Source organism: Globicephala melas, chromosome 2, assembly GCF_963455315.2.
Source record: "Globicephala melas chromosome 2, mGloMel1.2, whole genome shotgun sequence".
Classification (NCBI taxonomy): Eukaryota; Metazoa; Chordata; class Mammalia; order Artiodactyla; family Delphinidae; genus Globicephala; species Globicephala melas.
In genome coordinates this window covers 101,226,692-101,249,114 of record NC_083315.2, presented here as the reverse complement: position 1 = coordinate 101,249,114, position 22,423 = coordinate 101,226,692, and the positions used below count along the sequence as shown (strand labels likewise).

At 53.9% G+C, this 22,423-nt stretch overlaps 1 protein-coding gene across 4 annotated transcripts; it reads right to left on the bottom strand.

Annotated features, from left to right (window-relative positions):
• Window positions 1-220: 220 nt before the first annotated feature.
• Window positions 221-21,494, bottom strand: ARHGEF40 (Rho guanine nucleotide exchange factor 40). 4 transcript variants are annotated; one of them, XM_030844173.3, is made up of 24 exons: window positions 21,314-21,494; window positions 18,537-18,734; window positions 16,664-17,915; window positions 16,350-16,517; window positions 16,096-16,216; window positions 15,457-15,553; window positions 15,266-15,346; window positions 15,017-15,133; window positions 10,767-10,862; window positions 10,546-10,661; window positions 10,044-10,170; window positions 8,300-8,422; window positions 8,055-8,198; window positions 6,944-7,554; window positions 6,583-6,817; window positions 6,135-6,221; window positions 5,319-5,534; window positions 4,432-4,602; window positions 3,449-3,626; window positions 2,408-2,512; window positions 2,033-2,176; window positions 1,394-1,524; window positions 933-977; window positions 221-694 (listed from the first exon to the last, which is right to left on the bottom strand). In XM_030844173.3, exons 1-23 carry the CDS (start codon window positions 21,314-21,316, stop codon window positions 936-938), a joined length of 4,563 nt encoding a protein of 1,520 aa, XP_030700033.2. In that variant the 5' UTR covers window positions 21,317-21,494; the 3' UTR covers window positions 221-694; window positions 933-935. The 4 variants fall into 4 exon arrangements, with proteins under 4 accessions (XP_030700033.2, XP_060150538.1, XP_060150539.1 ...); XM_060294555.2 differs by having other exon boundaries at window positions 223-812; XM_060294556.2 differs by lacking the exon at window positions 2,033-2,176 and having other exon boundaries at window positions 231-812; window positions 1,394-1,536; window positions 21,314-21,471.
• Between the last annotated feature and the right edge of the window lie 929 nt (window positions 21,495-22,423).

The following is a 22,423-nucleotide window of genomic DNA, read 5'->3' as shown; positions in this document are numbered from 1 at the left end:
GGTGCTGGACCCCAGCTTGACTGTGACCAGCTCAGCCTCAAGAAGTGGGTACAGCATGAGAGCAGGAACTTCAGAGGGTACATTGAACCTCTGGGGGCCACTCCTCTGGGAGGGTACATATTCACCCAGGCACGGGCCCAGCTTTGGCCCAGTAAGGGGTACAGGGTACCTTGCAGCCTTGGTTTTATTTTCTGTGTTCTAGTTAATGGTTGGGTGAGCGGAAGTGCTCAAGTTAGTGGTATCACCTCAACCCTGAGGTCTGCTCTAGCTCTTCGGAGACAAAGTGTGAGTAAATATATTTAATATAACAATAGTATTAAAATAACAGTTATTACATATATAAAGTTTGCAGTTCCCTAGCCCACCCTTCTATAATGGTTTGCATAGCTCTGTTTCCTATGACACCCCAGAATGGAGTCACCAGGAACTGGCAGAGATGAGTCTTCTCAAGGAGGGTCAGGGGGCAGGACGAAGGGGCGAACACAGGCTGTCGGGGAAGGGCTGACATGGAGCGGTGTCTTGGGAGTATGCAGTGGCCCCGGATGGGGAAGGACTGGATGAGGGATAATTTCCCCACCTCCAGGGTATGAAGGCAAGCAAGTGTGGACACTCTGGTTCCTGCAGGAAGGCACCTGGCTGGGGAGAGCTAGAGACAGCAGTAGCAGGGAAACACACTGGTCCTTTGACCTCGTTTCTGTCCAAGAAGCAGAGGGAAGGAATTCAATGCTCTTCCAGTCCTCCACTATGTCCCCCCAGCATCCCAGCCCAAAGCGTGCTGAGAGGAGGGGCTGTAGCCAAATTCCGGATCTTCTCTAGAAGCCAGGAAGGAAAAGGGAAGATGGGTTGGGAGAGAGAAGAAGCTGACTCCCAAGCCACTGGGGAAGGGAAGAGGGAAGGCTGTAGGATGTGGTAGAAAGCGGGTACCAACTCACCAGTCACAGAGGTGTGGTGGGGTCACTCAGGGCTCGGGCATGACTCTGAGGGAAGAGAAACTGCGGTGAATTTAAAGGATAAGAAACGACCTCTTATATAGAGAGGTTATATAACCTTTCTGTCTCTCCCAAGCCTGTCAATTAGTTCACCCCTCTTTCCTCCCCAGCGTTTCTGAATTTTGCTGATTTAATCCAAGTCTAGGCTGTTGGAATTCTCCCCTTTCTATCACTCCTGTCCTCCACTCCTTATTAAAGATTCACTTCTGACCTTGAGCCCTCTCGGCCAGGCCTGGGGAAGAGGAGAAGGGCAGACTGGACAATACATCCCTCCAACCTGTAGCCTTGCTGGGAGCACAGGCTCACTGGTCCCCCTGCCCCTCATGGGTTGAATGATCAGAAGAGCCCACCCAGAAAGTGTCCGAAGAGACTACCCCATTCTCAGCCCTATTGCAAGGACTTACCTGTCGGGAAAGCCCTAAGATCCCTCCACTGGCCAGGATGGGAGTGCTGCTCCCAGGGTGTGGGCGTTGCAGGCTGGGACTGTTTCTTGGTCCTGGGGACACATCTCCAGAAGAGGCAAATGTTTCTGGGGCTGGAGGGGAAGCTAGGGTGAGAGCAGGGTATAGAACCCCTCTAGATTACCTTACGTAACCAAGCTGCTCCGTCAGGGAAGAAAAAGCTCCAGAGCAACAGGAAGCTGTAAGTCACCATAGCAATCCAGTTGCAAGAGAACCCCCCCTACCAAGAGGCAGGAAACTGTCAGCAGCATCATTAGAGCAACCAGAGAGGAAGCGACAGGAAACTGTAAGGATTGCCGTGGTGAACCAGGAGGGTACAACAGGAAGCTGAAGCAGTTTCCATAGAAACCCAAGGAGGGCTAGAGAGAGAGGGGTACAGAGGAAGTGCTTCTTAGCAACAGGCTGCTGTAAGCATTACCCTAGCAACCAGATGGAAGGCTCTTTTAGCAATGGGGAAGCTGTACATAGTTGTCATGGCAGCTGGGCCCCTTGGCTAGAGAAAGGAATTGCTCAGCAGCAAGCAGCCTGAACATCACCATGATGACCCAGCTGTTGGGAGCCACCCCTTGAGAGGTGCCTCACCCAGGGAAATTTGCTTGACGTCCAGATCCCAGGCCTCCTCCTCGACGCGGGCAGGCAGGGAACAGGCTCCCGGGGAAAGACCGGGAAGGGAGGGGCCGGCATGCTCAAAAGATGACACGGCCACCGAGGCCCGGGTGCGGGCGGCTGCAGAGAGCGGGGGGTGGAGGGGTGGGGTGCTGGTGTGGGAAAGCCCTCCTGGCTCCCTGAAATGACCCTGAGCTCATAGAGGGCCTCCCAGTCACTCCCACAGTTTCTGGGAAGACATATCCACTCATGACCTTTCCTCATTTTCCACCATGCCTCCTCACTGTGCTTTCACTCTCAAGGTCTTGACTGCTGGAGGCCACCCCCCACCCCCAGCACTGTGGCCCTCACCTCTTCCAGTGAGCAGGGCACTCAGCGTCCGCTCCCCAAGGGCTTTGATGTCCAGGAAGGGTTTATTCCCAATTCCCATGGAGACCATCTGCTGCACTCGGAGCTCTAGGGAACAGAGACCCTGTTACCAACCTCTTTGCTCCTTCCCAACTCTCATTCCTCCCTCTCATTCCTCTGGTGTCTCGTTACTCTTCCTGTTGACTGTTATGACATGGATGGTGATCTTGTCCTCGACTTCCCCCTCAGACTTCTGTCTCTTCTCTCCTATATGTTGCATCCTGCCCACGTCATTCCAGCTTCCCAACTTTTCTTTTTTTTTTTTGTGGTACGCGGGCCTCTCACTGTTGTGGCCTCTCCCGTTGCGGAGCACAGGCTCTGGACACGCAGGCTCAGTGGCCGTGGCTCACAGGCCCAGCCGCTCCGCGGCATGTGGGATCTTCCCGGACCGGGGCACGAACCCGTGTCCCCTGCATCGGCAGGCGGACTCTCAACCTCTGCGCCACCAGGGAAGCCCCCAACTTCTCTTCTAATACCTTCTTCCCTTTATCTTGGGCATTAAGAGCAAAACTCACGGTTTTACATACCTTTACAGTTTATCAAGTGCTTCCATATATATCACCTTATTTAATCCTTCCTATCATACCAAGATGTAGATGTTACTTTCCATTTTTCAGATTAGTGGAATGAGGTTCAGAGAATTAAAAACAAAAACTAGCAAAAGACCCCCCAAAACAAAATAAACAAACTAGTCCTGGTAACACAGCAATCAAGTTCTGGAAGGCAGGTCCGGTGAGCACCCTCTCACTCTCTTTTGCCCAACCATCTGCGCTTGCCTCCCTGAAATCCGCTAGCTTCCTCTTTCCTTTTAGCGCACCTTAGATTAAGTTCTGTCTCAGCAATCTCTCTCACGTCAGATCTTCAATCTTCTCATACGTCATTCTCCATCCTACACCCTCTTTCCCCTGGGCACTCTCCACACTCTCCAGCTAACCTGCCATAACCTTGATCCCAAGCACACCCTCTCCCAGCTCTGCCTGGTACCCTTGTTGTGGGCCGCCTGTCTCCACAGCAGCTGGGCAATAGAACTCGTCCACTTGAGTTTGATCTCTGGTGAGGCTGCTTGCAGAGTGTACGCCTCTCGTGCACGCCGCCGCCGAAACCACAGCTCAAAGCAGAGCCCGCTGTCCCCGATGTTTTCTGTTAGCCCCATGTCAGCAGTCTGAGAAAAAGCGGAGGAGAGTGGGTGAAGACGGAGTGTATTCTGGCTAGATGGTACCACGTGGAAAAGCACTACACTTAGCCTGGCATCTGGTAGATGCTTAGTAAATGTTTGCTCAACACCTACGGTGCGCCAAGTGCTCTGCATTTAGTCTATAACAAGCACGATTTACAGAAGGGTGGTGCCCAGACACACAAAGCAACTTGTCCAAGGGCTTATCATAGCTTATCGGAGAAAGAATTCAAACTCATGGCTATGTTATTCCAAACTTAGGCTTTTTTCTCTATACTGGACTCTGCTGGAACTAGTGTAGGGGGACAAAGTCAGAAACTCTTAAGAGTCATGCCACAGCGCCTGATCTGGGACTAGGCCGCTATTGATGTTTATCTGGATATCAAGGCTGTTTCCCTAAAGCAAGGCCTCCCTCCTCTTGGGTTCCTCAGTTCCGTCAAGTTAAGCTATATTTATAGTGTCCTTTCTCTTCCTCCCCCAGGGACCATCCCTAACTCAGAAAGCATGTGTGTTCTTAATGGGAAAGGTCCTCCCCGCTTCTGGTTTGGAATGCCTCATGAATCCCCTGCATGAATAAGGAGAACCCCGTGGAGGAGACCAATGACAGGAACTTCTGTCACCTCGACACCCTAACCTGATGTTTGATTACAGGCCAAAGCCTGTTCTAGATGATACAGATTCTGAACCTGGGTTGGGATTGAATTTCCAGAACACTCTGCGTTCCCAAGAAGAGCATGACTTCCTGTCCCATCCCCATGGTTTCCCAGGCCCACCCCACCTCCAGGCATCGTACCTTAAAGGCCTGCTTATAAACAAAGGTCTCTGACCCCCCCTCAGGGCCCTTGAGCTTGCTGAACAGGAGGAGATGCTCAAAGAGGAAGACGTGGCGAAGGCACTTTTTCCGGCCACAGATGACTGTGAAAGGGTCCCGGTGCAGGAGTTGTCCCTGCTCCTTCAGATCTATCTGGGGAAAGCAAAAGGAAAGGTCATTGGCCCCGGAGCCCTTTGTGTATATTTTACGGGGAGTCAAAATGGGATTTATAGGGCCAGGGGCCGAATGCACTGGTTCTCAGGCAGAGTCAGGAAATCAGGGAAGCCCTTGGCCTAGAATCCATCCACTGGTCACCATGCACAGCACAGCTGGCCCAGCAGCACAGCCCTGCCTCTGAAGATAGAAGGTACATCACACAGTAGGGCTTATAGCCTCCAATGGGTAAGCCTTTGCATGTTGGGGACCAAAGCACCATTTTGCCCCAGGAAGAGAATCAAATCAGCAAAGAACTGAAGGGAAAAGAGGTCTATCCTAGAGGAGGTAGGTTTCCAACCTGTTCTGGAACCTCAGGACTGGCAAGAGACTAAGGAGAGGAGAGTAAGGTATATGTTGAATGTTGAGATACAGGATGAAGTGCAGGGTAGATAGAAGAATTAGGAAAGGAGTAGGAAAGCACAGACAGATATAGGGTCACAGGATGTCGGGCAGGACATAGCTTCTTTATTTATAGACGAGGAAATTGAGCCCCAGTGAAGTTCAGTGACTTGACCAAAGCTATCCAGCTGGTTAGAAATTACAGCCTGGAGCCCTCTGACCTTGAGTCTAGTTTTCTGGTCACCAGCCCACACTGCTTCTGAGGCTACGAGGCTAGGCAGCCCGAGCTGGAGTGTCTGGAGCCACGGCCTCACCTCGCAGCCACGCACCGCCTCCACAGCCAGCAGGTCTTTGCCGCGGGTCTCTTGTTCCCGGAGCAGTTGCATGGCAGCCCCAAGGGCCTGGCGCTCAGAACTTGGTTCAGGCCCAGCTTCCCTTAGGAGCTCCTCCAGGAGCCGCCCATACCTGGCCAGCTGCTCCAGGGGCTGCTGCAGGGCCCGGGGCAGATGAGGGCCCCCCTCCATGGTGCCCTAGTTTGGGGTGGAAACAGATAGGAATGAGGGGAGGGGCTGGAGCTGTTCGGGTCTGAGCCCTTCGGGGAAGATGCGTGGTACTCTGGGTTTTTAGGGGTAGGTCAAGCCCAGATACACCGAAGGGTAAGGCGAAAAACCTTCCCCCAGAAAGAAAGGAGGCAGGAGGGCTGCAGGAGATTCAGCTGTCCTCTATATCTTGAGGGAGAGTGGAAGAGGAATACAAGTAATCCCTTATATTCTCTGGCTTTTAACTTTTGAAATCACTTTCACATCTTTTGATGTGAGGCCTTTTGACCCTCAGCGACTCTCTTAGTTAGCTATAGTGAATACTGCCACCATTCACTAGATGAAGAAACAGCGGCCCAGAGGAATCAATACTATTGCCCAAAGTCCTCAGGTGGGTTGGATAAGAACCCGGGTTCACCTGGCTTCCAGTCCAGTGCTTGTCCCACCCTCAGCAATTCTGGGAGATTATTGGTAGGTGACATTCCTGGGTATATCCAGGAAAGCTTTTTTTCCCTGAGAGATTTTGAGGTTGGGTAGATTTTAGGTATTCCTGGCCCCTCCCCTTCTCATGAGTGTTGGAGAAAAAGTTACCTTGGTTGGGGGGCTGAGGGCAGCCAGACCATTCTCCAGTTTGTGCCGGTGCTTCACATAGTGGGCGTAAAGGCTGAACTGGTCCCCCTGTGCCGGTAGGGAAGCGGTAAGTCATGTCCAGTGAGGCCCTGCAGACAAGCCTCTCCCTTTCCTCCTCCACATCCTGTAGAGCCCGAAGGAGGGACAGGCCACCAGGGAACACTCAGTCTGCTTGGGGAATGACAGGCTCCCGTGGAGAGAGCGAAGGCCAGGCAGCACTGGATGTCAGGGACACATGAGCTGAGTGGATCCAGGAGCCCAGCAAACGGCAGTAGGCGCCGGCGTTTGGGGCCACACGTTCTGGTGGTGGGTGGGGTCGGGGGGCGGATACTGAGAAGGAGGGACAAGCAGATGGGGCTGAGACATGTGAAGGGAGAAGCCCTGGAAGGAGTTTCAGAGGCTGACTCACATGGCGAAGGAAGCAGGCCCCAATGCGCAGGGGGTGGGTGGCGCAGCCCTGAAGCTCCCGCAGAAAGTGTGTCCGGTGGAAACTGCGGAGCCTCTCCCGGGCGCTCAGGGCCGCCGCCCAGGTGCCCCGCAGTTCAGGGGTCAGCTCAGGCCCAGCGGGTGGCACTGGCTCACTCAAGGTGGCCACGTACTCCTGCTCACAGGCAATCAGCTCAGACACCAGACGCTGCTGGGCGCTGCAGGTACAACGAGGAGTGACAGGGGAGGTTGTGGCATGGGAGGAACATGCCAACAGTATCATATTCTTTTCCTGCGGGCCAGCTGGGCCTGCCTCTTGGGCACCAGCTGGGCTGGGCTCTCACCTGATGCTTCGCTTGCGCTCCATCCGGGGGGTGCCTACTCCCCAGGGCCCTTCTGGGCCCCCGGCCCGGCCCAGCAGCACGTGTTCCCGGGGTGAGCACGTCCTGTCTACCACCTCCGTACTGGTGACCTCCAGGCCTCGGATCAGCACGGTCCTCGGCGGTCTGCCCTCTGCTTCCGGAGCCAGCTCGGGGCCCTCGTCTTCATAGTCCTCCCCACAGGGCGCCAGGGAGCAGTGGGACGGGGCTGCCCGCGGCCCGGGACTGCTGGGGAGCAGCAGGGAACGGAGGCTGGGTGAGGGGCTGTGGGAGCCCCGCTGGGCCCCTCCACTGCTGGCACTGTCTGCCCGTCGTCGCCGGTGGCCCCGTGGACTCGCCTCCGCTCCCAGCTGTTGCTGAACCCTCTTCTCCAGCTCTTGGCAGCGGGCCCGGCAGCGGCCCCACTCTCGCAGAGCCGCCGGGCTGCCCAGGTCCAGGGCCAGGGCCCGCATCTCCTGGAAGGTGCCAGCGCTGGGCTCCGGGGTGCGCCGCAGGGCCAGGGCTGCCAGCACTGCTTCCCGCCCCGGCCCAGCTCCTGCTAGCCTCGTGGAACCTTCGTCCACCCATTCATGTGCCTACAAGACCAAAGGGGTGGGGAGTGGCGAGGGGAAGGAATGAGGTCCTCTGCCACTCCCACACGCTGCCCGATGACAGCTCCTGTCCTCCTTCGCTGATGGCTTTCCAAGGCCCACCACACCTCAGTCCTCTTAGAACACCTCCCCTCACTGTCCCGGCATCACGGCCTAGCATGTCACTCTGAGCTGGTATGGAGACAGAGGGGCCTAGACGAAAGGACGGCCGATACTTACACAGAATTTACAAGTGGCAGACTCTGTACTAAGTACCTGTTACATACTGCTTACGTAATCCTCACTCAGCCCTGTAAGGTGGGTGCCACGAGGCACACTCAGGTTTAGTATCCTGTCCCAAGTCATGCAGCAAGTAGGCGGCAGAGCCAAGAGTCAAAGCCCAGGAGACGGCCTCCTAAGTCCCTGCTTCTAACAACTACCCGATCAGCTTCTCCAGGCAGAAGAAAGGCAGTGGTGGGCATAGAAGGAAGAGGCTCAGCACATACCTGCTGGAAGAAGCGCTGTAGCCGCAGAGCCCGGTGGAGGCCACTCTCAACCTGCTCCAGGCGCTGTTCAAAGATATCCAGAAGCTTCTGGGAGGCAGGGTCCTCCTCCAGGGCCAGGGCCTCCCTCGCCTGAGCCAGGCGCTCCTGGAGAAGGGAGGCTGCTCTCAGACCCGGCCCTCAGTCCAGTCAGTCTCCCCTTCCCTCCCTGCGTGTTTCCTCTCACCTGCCCCTCTCCCCCTTCTCACCTGAACCTCAGCACTGAAAGCCCGGAATCGTAGCTCTGTCTCCTGCAGGGCAGACAGGGAGTCCCCGGGCACAGCAAAGCTCACCAGCTGCTCCTCCCCCGGGCCCGAGAGCCACTGCAGCACCTGGGGCAGACAGGGTGGGAGAGCGGGGCCATGAGGGAGAAGGGCCCGTGCAGTGGAAAGGAAAGCTGAGATCCAGCTCTGACCCGACCGCCCCACCCTGTTGAACCTTGGGGGAAACCATTTCATCTCAGCTGTAAAGTGGAAATGAGAACAGGGAATGGTGGTAGTTTCCACAAGGGTCGAGTAAAGTGAGTAAGCCATCTTTGTAAAGCACCAGTTGAAGGGGAGGCTGGGCTGGCCGGAAGCACTGAGAGATGCATGCTAAGGTTCCAGGGCTATGCCTCCAGGTGAAATAGATAAAACGGGGGTGAGCCAGAGGCACGAGGGCCAGGAGAAATTTCACACTCATAGAGCCTAGTGACAGGGGCCAGGCTTGGAGAGACACCCCAGGCGCGCGCGCGTGCGTGCGTGCGTGCGTGTGTGTGTGTGTGTGTGCCTATTATGGGGCTCTAGGTACTCTCGTGTTGGTTCTGGGATATCTGACCAAAAAGGGATGGTAATTCTTCCCTCTGAAGAAAGCTTGGAATCTGGGGTGAGACAGCCTGAGGACGGGAAGTTTGAGAATGTTCCCAATAACCCGTGCCAACAATAAACACTTCTACAGTCCTTTGCTGAAATCATTTGATCACCCGAACACCCTTGTGAGGTAAGCCTTACTAACACCCCCATTCTGCAGATGAGGACTTGGGAACTCAGAGATGCTTCCAGACTCGTCCAATATCTCACTCCTAGCAGAGAAGAACTCAAGCTGAACACTTTAGACTCCAAATCCTGTGTGCTAATAGTTTTTACACAGTGGGAAAACAGCTAATAAGCAAACAGACAGTAGGAGATACAAACCTTTGGATGCTGGGATGGAGGAAGCTAAATAGGCAGAAATCTCAGGAACAGAGAGCCCTGCCCCCACCCTGCTTTAACACTGACCCTGAGATGACCTTTCCCCTGAGGCCACATGCAGGTCCACGAGGTGTTCACTTACCACACTTAGGAGCTATGGAGGAGCAATCAGATTTCAGTGCCCCTGCTACCCCACAAGGTAGGGTGGAGAGCAAATCCCTATGGAGTTCTTAACCCCAGGAGAAAAGAATCAAGGCTCAGAGAAGCCAGCTTTATTCCTGAATCTTTCCCACAAAGAGGCCTTGGTTTCCAAGGCCTTTAGCAGTTTCCATTGTCCTCTCCTTCCAAGGTGGAGGGAGGTGGGACCTTTCCGTCCTCAGGTTTGGGGATGACATTGCATAAGGGGTGGAGGGAGCTGGTATCGATAGACATTTGTTGCTTTTAAGCTAAGAAGGTAGGAACTCAGAATCAGTCGGCTCTTCCCAGAATCCCCTAGGGCACCTAAGCATCTCTCACAATCTCTAAGGATCCTTGATCAAACATCAGCAGTGGGAGGGGGAGATCTGGCTTCTCTTCTTTGCGGGTGCTGAGATGCTATCTCCCTCTTGCTGAATCTCACACTGACCGTGATCAACTTCCAGGGGAGATGAGGAGAGAGGGAGGGCCGTGCGACCAAGCCAGGTTAGGAGAACACCATCAGCTGTAAGTATCAGTGGGAAAAGGGTGCTGGAGGCCAGGCCCCCAGGTGGAGTTAAGAAGCATGGGGGAGGAGGTCCTGGCTCACCTGCTGGAGTCGGTGCAAGCGTTGCCGCTGCTCCTGCTGTTGCACATGTAGGTTGGAAAGGCGCACGAGCTGGTGAATGGCTTCGTCCACCTCCTGATACAGTGTAGCTGGGCCTGGGCCCTCTAGCCTGGGTAGGGAGTGGGGGCAGAATGAACCGCTGCCTTTGTCAAGCCTGCCCCGCAACCCCATCCCATCCTTGCATCCTAGGTGAGGGGTGGCACGGCATCCTGGGTCACAGTATGGGCCTGGATCTGAATCCTTACTCTTCCATTTACTGACCAACCTTGGCCAAGACATTAAACATTTCTGATCCTCCAAATCCCCACTGATAATCATATCTAGCACCTAGGGATGTTGTGAGAGTTATGAGATAAGTGGAGAAGCATATCTTGTCCAGATACATGCTTAGTAAGAATTATCTGGCAGCTAAGGTGAATTGGCGGCCCTCTGCTGTGTCTCCATCCTCCACGTCCACCTGCACCCACACACCCATCCCTCGTACTTGCTGCTGTGGGTGGAGCGCAGCCTCATCAGGATGGCTCCCCCATCCCTCTGCAGCTCCGTCAGCCGGGGATCTGCCAGTACCTTCTGTAGGGGCTCAGGCATTCCTGCCGCCTCCTGGGGGCCAGGGAGAAGTTGACAGTTGGGGTTCCACAAGGAGGTCCTCAGCTCAGCCCAGCCCCATCCCCACCTCATCCCCTTTGGTCCCATCTCATTTCCTACCTCTCCCTCTTGATCTGCTGCTCTCTCTAGCTCCTCAATGGATCGCCGTACAGAGCCCAGCACACCTCGGCACAGGCGGCACAACCTTTCCACTTCCTGAGACAAACACACAGGAATGGAGTCCAGGGACAGAGTTCAGGATAAGGGGCCTAAGCCCTAGGGTGGAGGAGGGGCAACCCCAGAGACTTTTATGGGGGCAGTGCTGGGTTCAGTTCCTGACTTTGTCGCTTACTAATTGTATGACCTTAGGCAGGTCCAGAAACCTTCCTGAACCTCAGTTTCCTCAACTGTAAAGTCATGATAAGACACACTGGATTTAAAGGTTTAAAGAGATGATGGTAGGTAAGCAGCTATCATGGGCCTGGCACATTTTACAGCTTAGTAAACATGAATCTCCTTTCCCTCATCTGCACTGGCTCTTGACCCTATAAAACCCTTTTCTCTGCCTCTTCAGATGCACTTCCCCTTTGATCCACAGCTTAGAGACCATGTTACAGACCCCCTTTAATACTTGGCTCAGATCATGCTCATACCTCTTTTCTTGAATACTCACAGAATTTAGATTCATAGAATCAGAGATTATGTCACAGTTGCTGTACTGTGAGGGCAATGATCTTGAGGCTGGAATGCTGGTGCAGGGAGCAGGTACAGAAAGGCACCATCTCCGGAAGTAAGGTACATTACCTTGCTCAAGGTCACATGGAACCAGAACCAGCCTCTTTGACTCTCAGCTCTTTCTAGAACCCCAGTGATACTATTTTGCACTCTTCTCCAGTTGTTTCTGACTTATCATCCACCAAAAATGATATGCTGTTTAATGTCATATTAAGAATTGCAAAAAGAGAAAATTACAGGCCAATATCACTGATAAACATAGATGCAAAAACACTCAACAAAATACCAGCAAACCAAATCCAACAGTACATTAAAAGAATCATACACCGTGATCAAGTGGAATTTATTCCAGATATGCAAGGATGGTTCAACACCTGCAAACTGATCAACGTGATACACCATGTTAACAAAATGTAGGATAAAAATCACACGATCATCTTGATAGACGTGGAGAACACTTTTCACAATATTCAGCATCCACTTATGATAAAAACTCAACAAGGTGGGTAAAGAGGGGACATACCTCAACATAATAAAGGCCACTTGCAACAAACCCACAGCTAACATCATCCTCAATGATGAAAAGCTGAAAGCATTTCCTTTAAGATCAGGAATAAGACAAGGATGCCCACTCTCACCACTTTGATTCAACATAGTTTTGGAAGTCCTAGCCACAGCAATCAGAGAAGAAAAAGAAATAAAAGGCATCCAAATTGAAAAGGAAGAAGTAAAATGGTTACTGTTTGCAGATGAGATGATACTATACATAAAAAATCCTAGAGACACCACCAAAAAATACTAGATCTCACCAATGAATTCAGTAAAGTTGCAGGATACAAAATCTATTTATAGAAATCTGTTGCATTTTTATACACTAATATTTGACTATCAGAAAGAGAAATTAAGAAAACAATTCCATTTACAATTGCATCAAAAAGAATAAAATACCTAGGAATAAACCTAACTAAGGAGGTAAAAGACCGTACTTGGAAAACTATAACACAGTGATGAAAGAAATTGAAGATGACACAAACAGATGGAGAGATATACCGTGCTCATGGATTGGAAGAATTATTATTGTGAAAATGTCCACACTACCCAAGGCAATTACAGATTCAAGGCAATCCCTATCAAAATATCAATGGCATTTTTCACAGAACTAGAACAAATAGTTCTAAAATTTGTATGGAAATACAAAAGACCCTGAATAGCCAAAACAATCTTGACAAAGAACAAAGTCAAGGGAGGTATCATGCTCCCTGATTTCAAACTATACTACAAAGCTACAGTAATCAAAACAGTATGATACTGGCACAAAAACAGACACATAGATCAGTGGAACAGAATAGGGAACCCAGAAATGAATCCACACACATATGGTCAATTAGTCTATGACAAAGGAGGCAAGAATATACAATGGGAAAAGACCACCTTGGCAATAAATGGTATTGGGAATACTGGACAGCTACATGCAAAAGAATCAAACTGGACTACTTTTTCACACCATGCACAAAGATAAATTCTAAATGGATTAAAGACTTGAATGTAAACCTGAAACCATAAAACTTCTAGAAGAAAACATAGGCAATACACTCCTTGACATCTGTCTTAGTAATTTTTTTTTTTTTTTTGCTGTACATGGGCCTCTCACTGTTTTGGCCTCTCCCGTTGCAGAGCACAGGCTCCGGACGCGCAGGCTCAGCAGCCATGGCTCACGGGCCCAGCCGCTCCACGACATGTGGGATCCTCCTGGACCGGGGCACGAACCCGTGTCCCCTGCATCGGCAGGCAGACTCTCAACCACTGCACCACCAGGGAAGCCCAGTAATATTTTTTTTGAGACTTCTCTTTATGCGAGGGAAACAAAAGCAAAAATAAGCAAATGGGACTACATATTATTAAAATGCTTTTGCACAGCGAAGGGACCATCAACAAAATGAAAATACTGCTTACTGAATGGGAGAAGATATTTGCAAATGGTATATCTTATAAGGGGTTAATATCCAAAATATACAAAGAACTCACACAACTCAACATCAAAAAAAACCAAACAACCCAATTAAAAATTGGGCCAAGGATCTGAATAAACCTTTTTCCAAAGAAGACATACAGATGGCCAACAGGCACATGAAAAGATGCTCAGCATTACTAATCATCAGGAAAATGCAAATGAAAACCACAATGAGATATCACCTCACACCTGTCAGAATAACAAGTGTAGGTGAGGATGTGCAGAAAAGGGAACCCTCATGCACTGTTGGTGGGAATGTAAATTGGTGCAGCCACTATGGACAACAGTATGGATATTCCTCAAAAAATTAAAAATAGAACTACCATACGATCCAGCAATTCCACTCCTGGGTATTTATCCCAAGAAAGTGAAAACACTAATTAGAAAAGATATATGCATCTCTGTGTTAACTGCAGCATTATCTACAATAGCCAAGTTACGGAAGCAACTTAAGTTCCCATCAATAGATGAATGGCTAAAGAATATGTGGTATATACATACAATGGAATATTACTCAGTCATAAAAAAAGAATGAAATCTTGTTATTTGTGACAACATGGATGGACTAGAGGGTATTATGCTAAGTGAAATAAGTCAGACAGAGAAAGACAAATACTGTATAATTTCACTTATATTTGGAATCTTAAAAACAAGTGAACAAACATAACAAAACAGAAGCAGAGTTATAGATACGGAGAACAAACGGATGGTTGCCAGAGGGGAGGGGGGTGAGGAGAGGAGAGAAATAGGTAAGGGAGAGCAAGACATACAAACTTCCAGTTGCAAAATAAATGAGCGACGGGTATAAAATGTACAATGTGGGGAATAGAGTCAATAATTATGTGATATCTTTGTATGGTGACAGATGACAACTAGACATTATGGTGAAATGCATAGAAATATTGAATCACTATGTTGTGTACCAAGAAGTAACATAGTGTTGTAGGTCAATTATACCTCAAAAACAAACAAAACAAACTCATAGAAAAAGAGATCAGATTTGTGGTTACCAGAGGCAGGAGATGAGAGGGAGGGGGAATTGGATGAAGATAGTCAAATTTCCAGTTATAAGACAGGTAAGCACTAGGGATGTGATGTACAACATGATAAATATCAATATAATTAACTCTGCTGTATGTTATATATGAAAGTTGTTAAGAGTAAATCCTAAGAGTTCCCATTACAAGGAAAAAAATTTTTTTCCTGTTTCTTTAATTTTGTATCTATAGGAGATGATGGCTGTTCACTAAACTAGTGGTAACCACTTCATGATTGTATGTAAGTCAAATCATTATGTTATACACCTCAAACTTGTTAAGTGCTTGTTCAATTATATCTCAAAACTAGAAGGAAAAAGAAAGAATTTATTTAACATACTCGTCTCATCTCCCTGGTAGCCCAGGGCACATGCACAGTCTTTTGCTCATAAATACTTGTTGAATTGAATTTGCTCATAAACACTTGTTGAATTGTGAACCGTAAGTATTTTTTGAACTAAATGGAAGGGAAACCACTTTTTCTCAACCCCTTGGTCATGTCTCAGATCTGTCCTCTCTCTCCTAGAATGTCCTCTGCTGGGTCACTCCTGGCTCCCAGTGTCCTGAGTGGGGGAGGTGAAGCTTACCTTGTGTGTCTCTACCCAGTGGCTGGGAGAGGGGTCCCTGTGACCTCCCAAGTCCCACTGCAGCTCCTCTGGCTTGGCCACTCTTTTCAGATCACTCTCTGACAGCAACTCAGCACCCTGTAGACATGTGAAGGCAGGGGGTTTCTGGCCTGGGCACCTAGGGATTCAGGGACTGGCCTGGGGCTCCAGCCAGCCTCTTCTTCTCTCTCCACTACTTATGGGGACTAGGTGGGAGTGAGGGGCTCAAACCTGAAATCCATGGAGTTCAGTTGGAGGGTCATCATGAGTGAGAAGCAGCAGCCGCTGAATGACAGGAGGGTCTCCTGAGTCCTGAAGGCAGAGAAGAATAACCCTAAATTGTGGGCAACAGGGTGGCCTGGAATGACCACTAGGGAAGAGTCAGGACCCAGAAGAAGTACTTGTCTCAAGAGGTTGCTTACCTGAAGTTGACTCAGGACAGGAATGAGTGCTGGAGGCAGTGCGGGTGCCTTACGAAGGTCCAGCAGGACGGACAGCCCCAGTACCTGTAGGTCAGGCCTGTGGGGGCAGAGGTTTTGTGTGTATGTGTGCGTGTGCGTGTGTGCGTGTGTGTGTGTTAATGTTACTCATCCTCAGGAGAAGTTAGTTCCTGGCGATGGGCAAAGTGTCAAAGTCTCGGACATGTGTCCAAGAGGTAGTGACCTAGCAATTAGGAGTCTATATTCACATGGCTACTGGGTCATGGGATCAGGGATTAAAAAGTTAGGAATTCTGTGCTCTGGAAGGGTATGAATTCAACGCCAGCACCTAGCATACTGCCTAATAGGTTCTGGTGCTCAAGAAAGAGTTGTTGAATGAGCTAATCCAGGTTCTGATAAACTAGGTTGTGTCTTAGGATACTGAAAGTCAGCAGTGTTGATTTTGAGGATTGATGAAGATATGCTGCAAGTTGGGTTGGTAAGGTCAGAGAGCAATGACTTGAAAATCTGAGGGTTGAAGAAGTAGGTATCCTAGAGGTCAATGTCTTGAGGAGAGGGGAGGGCAGGGTGCTCATGGCCCAGGAGGTTAGTATGCAAGCTGCCAGCCTGGGCCTCAGTTACCTGAGCAGTGAGTGGAGGTAATGAAGAGCAGTGCTCAGCACGTCTTCGGAGGGTGGAGGCTCCTCAGGAGGGCACGGTGGGGTAATGGTCAGCAGAGCTCGCCCACTCTGATCCACCCCTCCTGAAGATACAAAATGGTCCCGGCTGGGGGCAGGCCTTGGCTACCTCCCATCCACCCTGCCTCCCTCCCCAGCCCGCCCCGGAGGCTTCTCCTTCCTCGACCCCTTTCCCTTCAGCCACTGCTGCCCACTGACCAGTCAGGACGAGACATCCAGACGACATTAAGTCCCAAGCTACACCAGGGTCATCAGAGCTGGAGACTGGAGTGGCCTCTTCCGGGATGCTGTCCCCTTTCACTTCCTGCACAGTCTCTGGGGATGGTGCCAGGGCGTCAGACAGGAGCCCTTCTGGATTGCTGGGCCCTGCAGGCACAGGCAGAGCTATGGGCCTGAAGTGAGGACAGGTCTGGCTACTCTGCTCCCACCCTCACCTCCGCTCTTCCTGCAGCCCCGTTCCCTAGGCCTCACCTACCCTGGCCCTTGCCCCACTGGCCTCGGTGTCATCTCACCTGCCACGCGCACCAGCCTCGGCCCCTCCGGCTCTCTTTCTCTGGCCCTCTCTTCTACAGGCCCACAGGCTTCTGGGGGCCGAGGCTCTCCTTCGTCTGCTGGTTTGAGCTCCTCTCTCAGCTCAGGGTCTGGCTTCCCCGAGCCTTCGTGCTCCTCCTTAACTGGGCCACATCCTGGAAGCGCGTGTTCACTTGGTGGGGGCGGACTGACAAGGGCTTCCTGGTGGCTGGTCTCTTCCTTGTCCCCGGGGCTCAGTGGGGCACTGTCTCCTCCTCGGTTAAGAGCCCCTCTGCCTGCAGCTCGCTTCTTTCTCCTGTTTCCCTTGCCTGCTCTCCGAGGGGTACCGGGTGGCCCTTCAGCCCCCTGGCCTGCTCCTCCTCTGACCTCCCCTGGCCTCAGGAGGCAAAACTCAGAGGCTTCCCCCAGCGCCTCTGCTGGGGGCTCAGACACCTCCAGGGCTGCTGCCTCAGGGAGAGCCTCAGCCTCGGCTCCCGGGGGACACGCAGGGGAGGCTCCAGTGCTGCTCCCCTCACCCGGTGGGCGGGCTCCGTCCTGGTCCCGAGGCCCCAGGCCCTTCTGGTGCATCCACGCCCGGTGTCTCCGATGCCGGCCCTTCCCCCCAGCACCCTTGCGTGTGGGTACCGTCCGGGTCCTGGAGAGGCCCGAGGAGCCGTCAGCGTCTGTGGGGCTCCCCCTCACAGGCAGCGTCACCTCCAGCAGCTCCACGTACTCGCCCTCAGGTCCTTCTGCAGGGGCATTGTGCCCATCCCCGGGACTCCGAGTGCCCAGGGCCTCCTCAGGGAGTGGAGGGCTGGGGAGCCCTGGGGGGCCGGAGGGCACTTCTGGGGGAAGTGTGCTTGGCCGATGTCCAACCATGAGGCCCCCTTTGTGTACAAATCGAGGGCAGATGAGCTCGGCCCAGGGCAGTCGCTGAATCCCAGAGGGTGCAGACAGAAGGCAGGTGCTGAGGCGACCTGTTGGCCTGTCCTTATTGACGCCTTGTAGCCACTCAGGTGTGAACAGGTAAGCACAAGCCTCATTGGGCACAGGCAGTTCCTGCACTCGCCCACCCCCTGGGGCCAGGCACTTGAGTGCCAGGCGGGGCGCTTGGGCTGCTGAGGGCACCACTTGCAGGTAGAAGTCTCCCGGGCGCAGCAGCTGCCAGGGGAGTGCTGCTAGCTGCACCACTACCTGCTCGTGCAGGCAGAGGGGCCAGCCCTCGTGGAAGAAGAGGAAGCCGCTGTACTGGGCCTGGGGAGAGAGGTGGCAGGCTGTGCTCAGGCCTCTGCTGATGAAACCAGCAGGAGGGGGCAGTTAGAATAGGGCTACCCTAGGCAGGAGTGGCCTTATGCCCGGTGGGTTATAACCCCAGGGGAGCGGGAGGAGATATCTTGGGGGTGTGCATGTGACAGAGGAAAGGATTGGGACTGATCAGTTTTCTGGTGGTAGGAAGCTTCTCTAGGAAGCTAGTTCCATGAGTGGGAGAGTAAGAACTGAGTCAGTATAAAGACATGGTCAGCAGATGCCGTTGTCTTGGAGGAGCCGGAGACTCTTGGAAGCTCTTTATATCTGTAGAAGTGACTCTGTTGAGTCATTTCTGGGGGAGTTAGTATCTTGAAAAATTGATATGAGGAGGGAATGTCTGGAACTGGGTCTGGAGGGTCAGGGTCTTTGGGAGCTGATGTTTCTAAGGGGTCAGTATTTAGGGAAGATGAGTGTCTATGTGTTAGCATGCAAATGGCACGTGCCTATGGGGGGACCAGTATCAGGGGAGGCGATGTCTCTGGGTGAGGGGAAATTAGTCAGTCTGACTGGTGTCTCGGGTGAGGCAGTGGCTCTTAGGGGAGATAGAACAGGGATGCATTCACTCACACAGGCTTCCTGCTGGACCTTGGCAAGCAGGTGCTTGGCGGGCACCAGGAAGTCCAGCGTGTACCTCAGTGCATCCTCCCGATAAGTCCTCTCCACCACCTGGAACACTTGGCCCAACAGTGTAGGGGCTGTTGCCTCGAAAGGTGGGTACAGGGTGGCCAAAGTACTCTGCACACAGTCCTCTACTGGCTCAGGCTCCTGGGAGAGACAAGACCAGGCTGCAGATCCCTAGAGATCCCCCGAGCATGGCTCCTTGGAGGCTGGCTCTGTCCCCCAGGGGCCCCATCACGTACAGAATGTGTGCAGAGAGACGACAGGAAATGCTGGCTGAATGAGATGGGAGTGGGGCTGGCCCAGTCGGAGTGCACAGCCCTAGCAGTATACTCTGAGACGCTGGCTTTGGAGATCTGAGGAGACTCTTGTGAAGGACTTTGATTAGGGCTGCGCCTGGTTCTTGTAAATTGCAAGGATTGCATAGGCCCTCCTCAGGAAGAGATGGGCCCCTGGGCCATCAGGGAAGTCACTGATGGCTGAGAGCTCTGGAGGGTGGAGCCCTTTTACACAGCCCTCCTGCCAGTCCCTCTTCTCAGGGCCTCCCACAGAGACCCCCGTCTTAAGTAGAGGTACCACCACCCATGAACAATCATATGCTAGAGATATTCATTGGGTGGGAAGAAGGAGGACTGAAGGGCTATCCGTCTTGAGTCTTTTGAGCACCCCTCATCCTCTCCCAGAGTGGCTCTAAAGCAATCACCCATTCCCGGAGCATGTGGGATTGGGTTACAAAGACTTGGGTGGGGACAGTTGAAAGAGGAAAAAGTCACAAAGGGAACTTGTAGGGAAGGGAGGAGGAGGCCTTGCTGGTATGTATTGGAGCTGAAATATTTTCTGATTCCTGTAGGGCCTCTCCACCAACCTCCACCTGGAGCCACTATCTCAAAAGTCTCAGCCTCGCTTCCTCCACACTTGTGTCCCTAAGTGAATCAGTAGGATATCTTTCTCCATCTCATACCCTAAACAGCCACCCCTCTGGCTCTTCCTCTGCAAACCTATTTGTCTTTCAAGGTGGCTGTGAAATTCCTTTTATCAGATTTCTTTGCTGTGACGGGGCAAGGGGGAAGCTCGCTGAAGTGTTTATCTAGTTCTCTACTCCCCATTGCAACCCGCCCCCACCGCCCGCCTTCGCCCTGAGGACAATACTGCATATTTCACTTTAAGTCCTCTCAGCCTGAGTGTTGCCTGCCTGTCCCGACCGTCTGAGAAGCGAGGCAGCCACTCCGGAGACCGACAGTCAGTGCGTCAGCACAGAGACCCGGCCCCAAGGTGTGTGGGCGAGCAGACAGACCCCCCAGTGTTCCGGGGACCCGGCCAGCGCCGGGAGCGTGGGTGGGGGGAGGGTGGAGATGGGCGGGGGGGAGGCAGAGTGGGCTGTCCTCTCCGAGGCCTGGAAGGGGGAGCTAGAGTTGGAGCTGCGAGGCAGCTGCAACCCATTAGGGGCGGTGAGCTCATGGCTGAGTGAGAGTCTCAGCCACAGGAAACGGCAGCGGCAGGAGGGGAGGAGGGGTCTGGGGTGGGAGGGGGCGGGCAGGAGCTCAGAGACCGGCCTCCAACCGGCCCGGACCAAAGAGGAGACCAGAGAGACTGAGTCAGCTCTCCCTGGCCCAGTTCCTCTTTCTTCTTGTTCCAGCCTCCCTGCCAGGGGGTGCCCTTCCTTCTGTAGAGGAGCAGCCCCGGTTGTTCTCCTCCCCCTCTCCACCCTGCGGTGAGCGCCCCCTGGCAGGGCCTCTCCCCCTCCTCCGTTCCCTGCGGTGAGCGCCCCGTTGGCCGTGCCCCCCCCATCCCTCCCGCAGTGGGCGCTCTCCCTGGCAGTGCCCACACCTGCAATTACTCTTCAGAGAGTACTTTTGGAGCGAGAGTTCACAGGAATAGTGTCCACTCCTGTTGGCATGGACGTCCCTTAACAGCGCCCTCCTGCTTCCTGTGCCCTGAGTTGCTGCTGCCAGGGTCCCCAACCCGCGGCAGGGAGCTCCTGTCGGTGTCCCCTCCCCTCTGCAGCGGGAATGCTCTGGGACAGTGTTTCTGTTCCCTGCAGCGTGAGCTCGGGGGCACTCCTCTCCCCCCGCACCGCATCTCGTGTCGCCTCTGGCAGCGTCACGCCCCCGGGCACTGTGAGCCCCCTCCCCACTCTGTCCACCACTCTGAGGTAGCCTCTCTTTCTCCGCGGGAATTTCCCTTTTTGGCCAGGTCCCTGGCCCCAGCCCAGCCACAGCTGTGGCCGGTCCCCCAGGGCCGGATGGGTGGGCCCGGCTCACCGGGCTGGGGACTGGGATGGAAAATGGTGGTGCCAGGCAGGTCAGTTCTCATGACCCGAGCCCGGGCCCCTGCCAGGGCCGCTGCAGCCCAATCCCGCAGGGGTCTCCCGCGGGTAAGGAGCTGGGACCGGGAGGGGGAGGGAAGATCCTGCAAAGGAAGGCACAGGTCGGGACAGAGGAGGGCGAGGGGAGGTGTGTGGATTAGAGGGAGAGACCTAAGGGAGGTTGGGGGAAGGGGCGGAGAAGAGGAGGAAGAAAGGAGTGAGGGCAATACCCAGTGGGGACAGAGCCAGACAGTGGGGCAGACAGACAGATCAAAGAAAAGAAGGGGGGATGGGAGGGAGGAGAGTCCCAGGAGCGCTCAAGAGTTCCAAGCAGGAGCGAGAGGCACCCAGCTGGGGGCTGGCGATCCACAGCGGGCTGCGGGAAGGCGGAGGGGACACCGGGTTGCGACGCGGGACTCACCATGGCTCGGCTCGGGGCCGCGTCCGACGCTCGGGCTGGCGGGCGGGGCCGGGCGCGCCACCGCCTCCCTCCCGCCGCTCGCGTCTCGCCGGGTCTGGCTAGGGGACAGCTCCGGCCGCGGTGGCGGCTCGGCCAGCTCGGGCTCCCAGGCCGCGGGGCCCCACCAGGGAGGGTCGAGACGGCCGCCCCGCCCCGCCCCGCCCTTCAGTGCCCGCCTCCGCCTCCGCGTCGGACCCCCAGCCGGGACTCCCTCTCCCGCGCATTGCCTCTGGCCGCTCCCCCTACGCCCCCACCCGATCTGCCCAGCTCTCCCGCAACCCTCTTCTTCCTTCTCCCCGCCCTCCAGCCGGTAGCCCCGACCCTGACCCTCGGAGGCCCGTCCCGCCGAGGACGCCCCTCTTTTCCCGCCACCGCCTAGCTCCCTACGGGATCAGTTTAGTCTCCGCAAGGGACAGTCCAGAGGCTGGGGCGTGCATGAAATCCGTGGGGTCCCCAGCCTAGGACTGGAGTCGTTTGATGGCCGGAAGCCTCCTGACTCCAACTCGCCTGGGAACCTCTTCACCCCTCCATTGCCAGACTTTGGCAGCACCTGGGGCTCAGAAGAGACCTCCCCCCAAAACCCCTGCCCTCTTCCCGTGGAGCCGAGGGCAGGAAAATCGGGGGATTCCTCCCACTCTCCAGGGCCTTGCCCGCCTTCCTCCTTCCCCTCCCATCTCCTCGGGCCTCGAGCCTTCGGGCTCCGACAATGGGCTCCTCTGTGCGGCCTGGGGAGGGCGGAGGCGTGGGGGAATTAGGGAGCGATGAAGGCCTGGGGAGGGGGGTGGGTGTCGAGGCTGAATGCGCGCAGGGTCCCGGGATCAGGATCCTCCTGCAGGGGCGTGCCCTTCGGCGGACGTTTTCTGAGTTCTTTCCTCACTGCCCCTTACCCTCCGCATCCCCTATATCTCCCTTAGCTAGCGGAGGGAAGGCACCAGACCCCCCGTTCAGCCCCACTATCCGGTACTGGATACCAGACCCTTCCTTCTTATGGGGTGGCGAAAGAGAGTCTCCCAGGGCCGCTAGGGCTCTTGGCGGCGGGGATGGCTGTCTGACGCAGTAGACAAAGGGGGT

Coding starts and splice junctions, on each gene's coding strand:
- ARHGEF40 (XM_030844173.3), bottom strand. Junction 15,554..16,095: donor TACCTCCACTCACTGCTCAG/GTAACTGAGGCC, acceptor CTGCCCCCACAG/GCCTGACCTACAGGTACTGG. Junction 10,171..10,545: donor CGCTCCACCCACAGCAGCAA/GTACGAGGGATG, acceptor CTCCCTACCCAG/GCTAGAGGGCCCAGGCCCAG.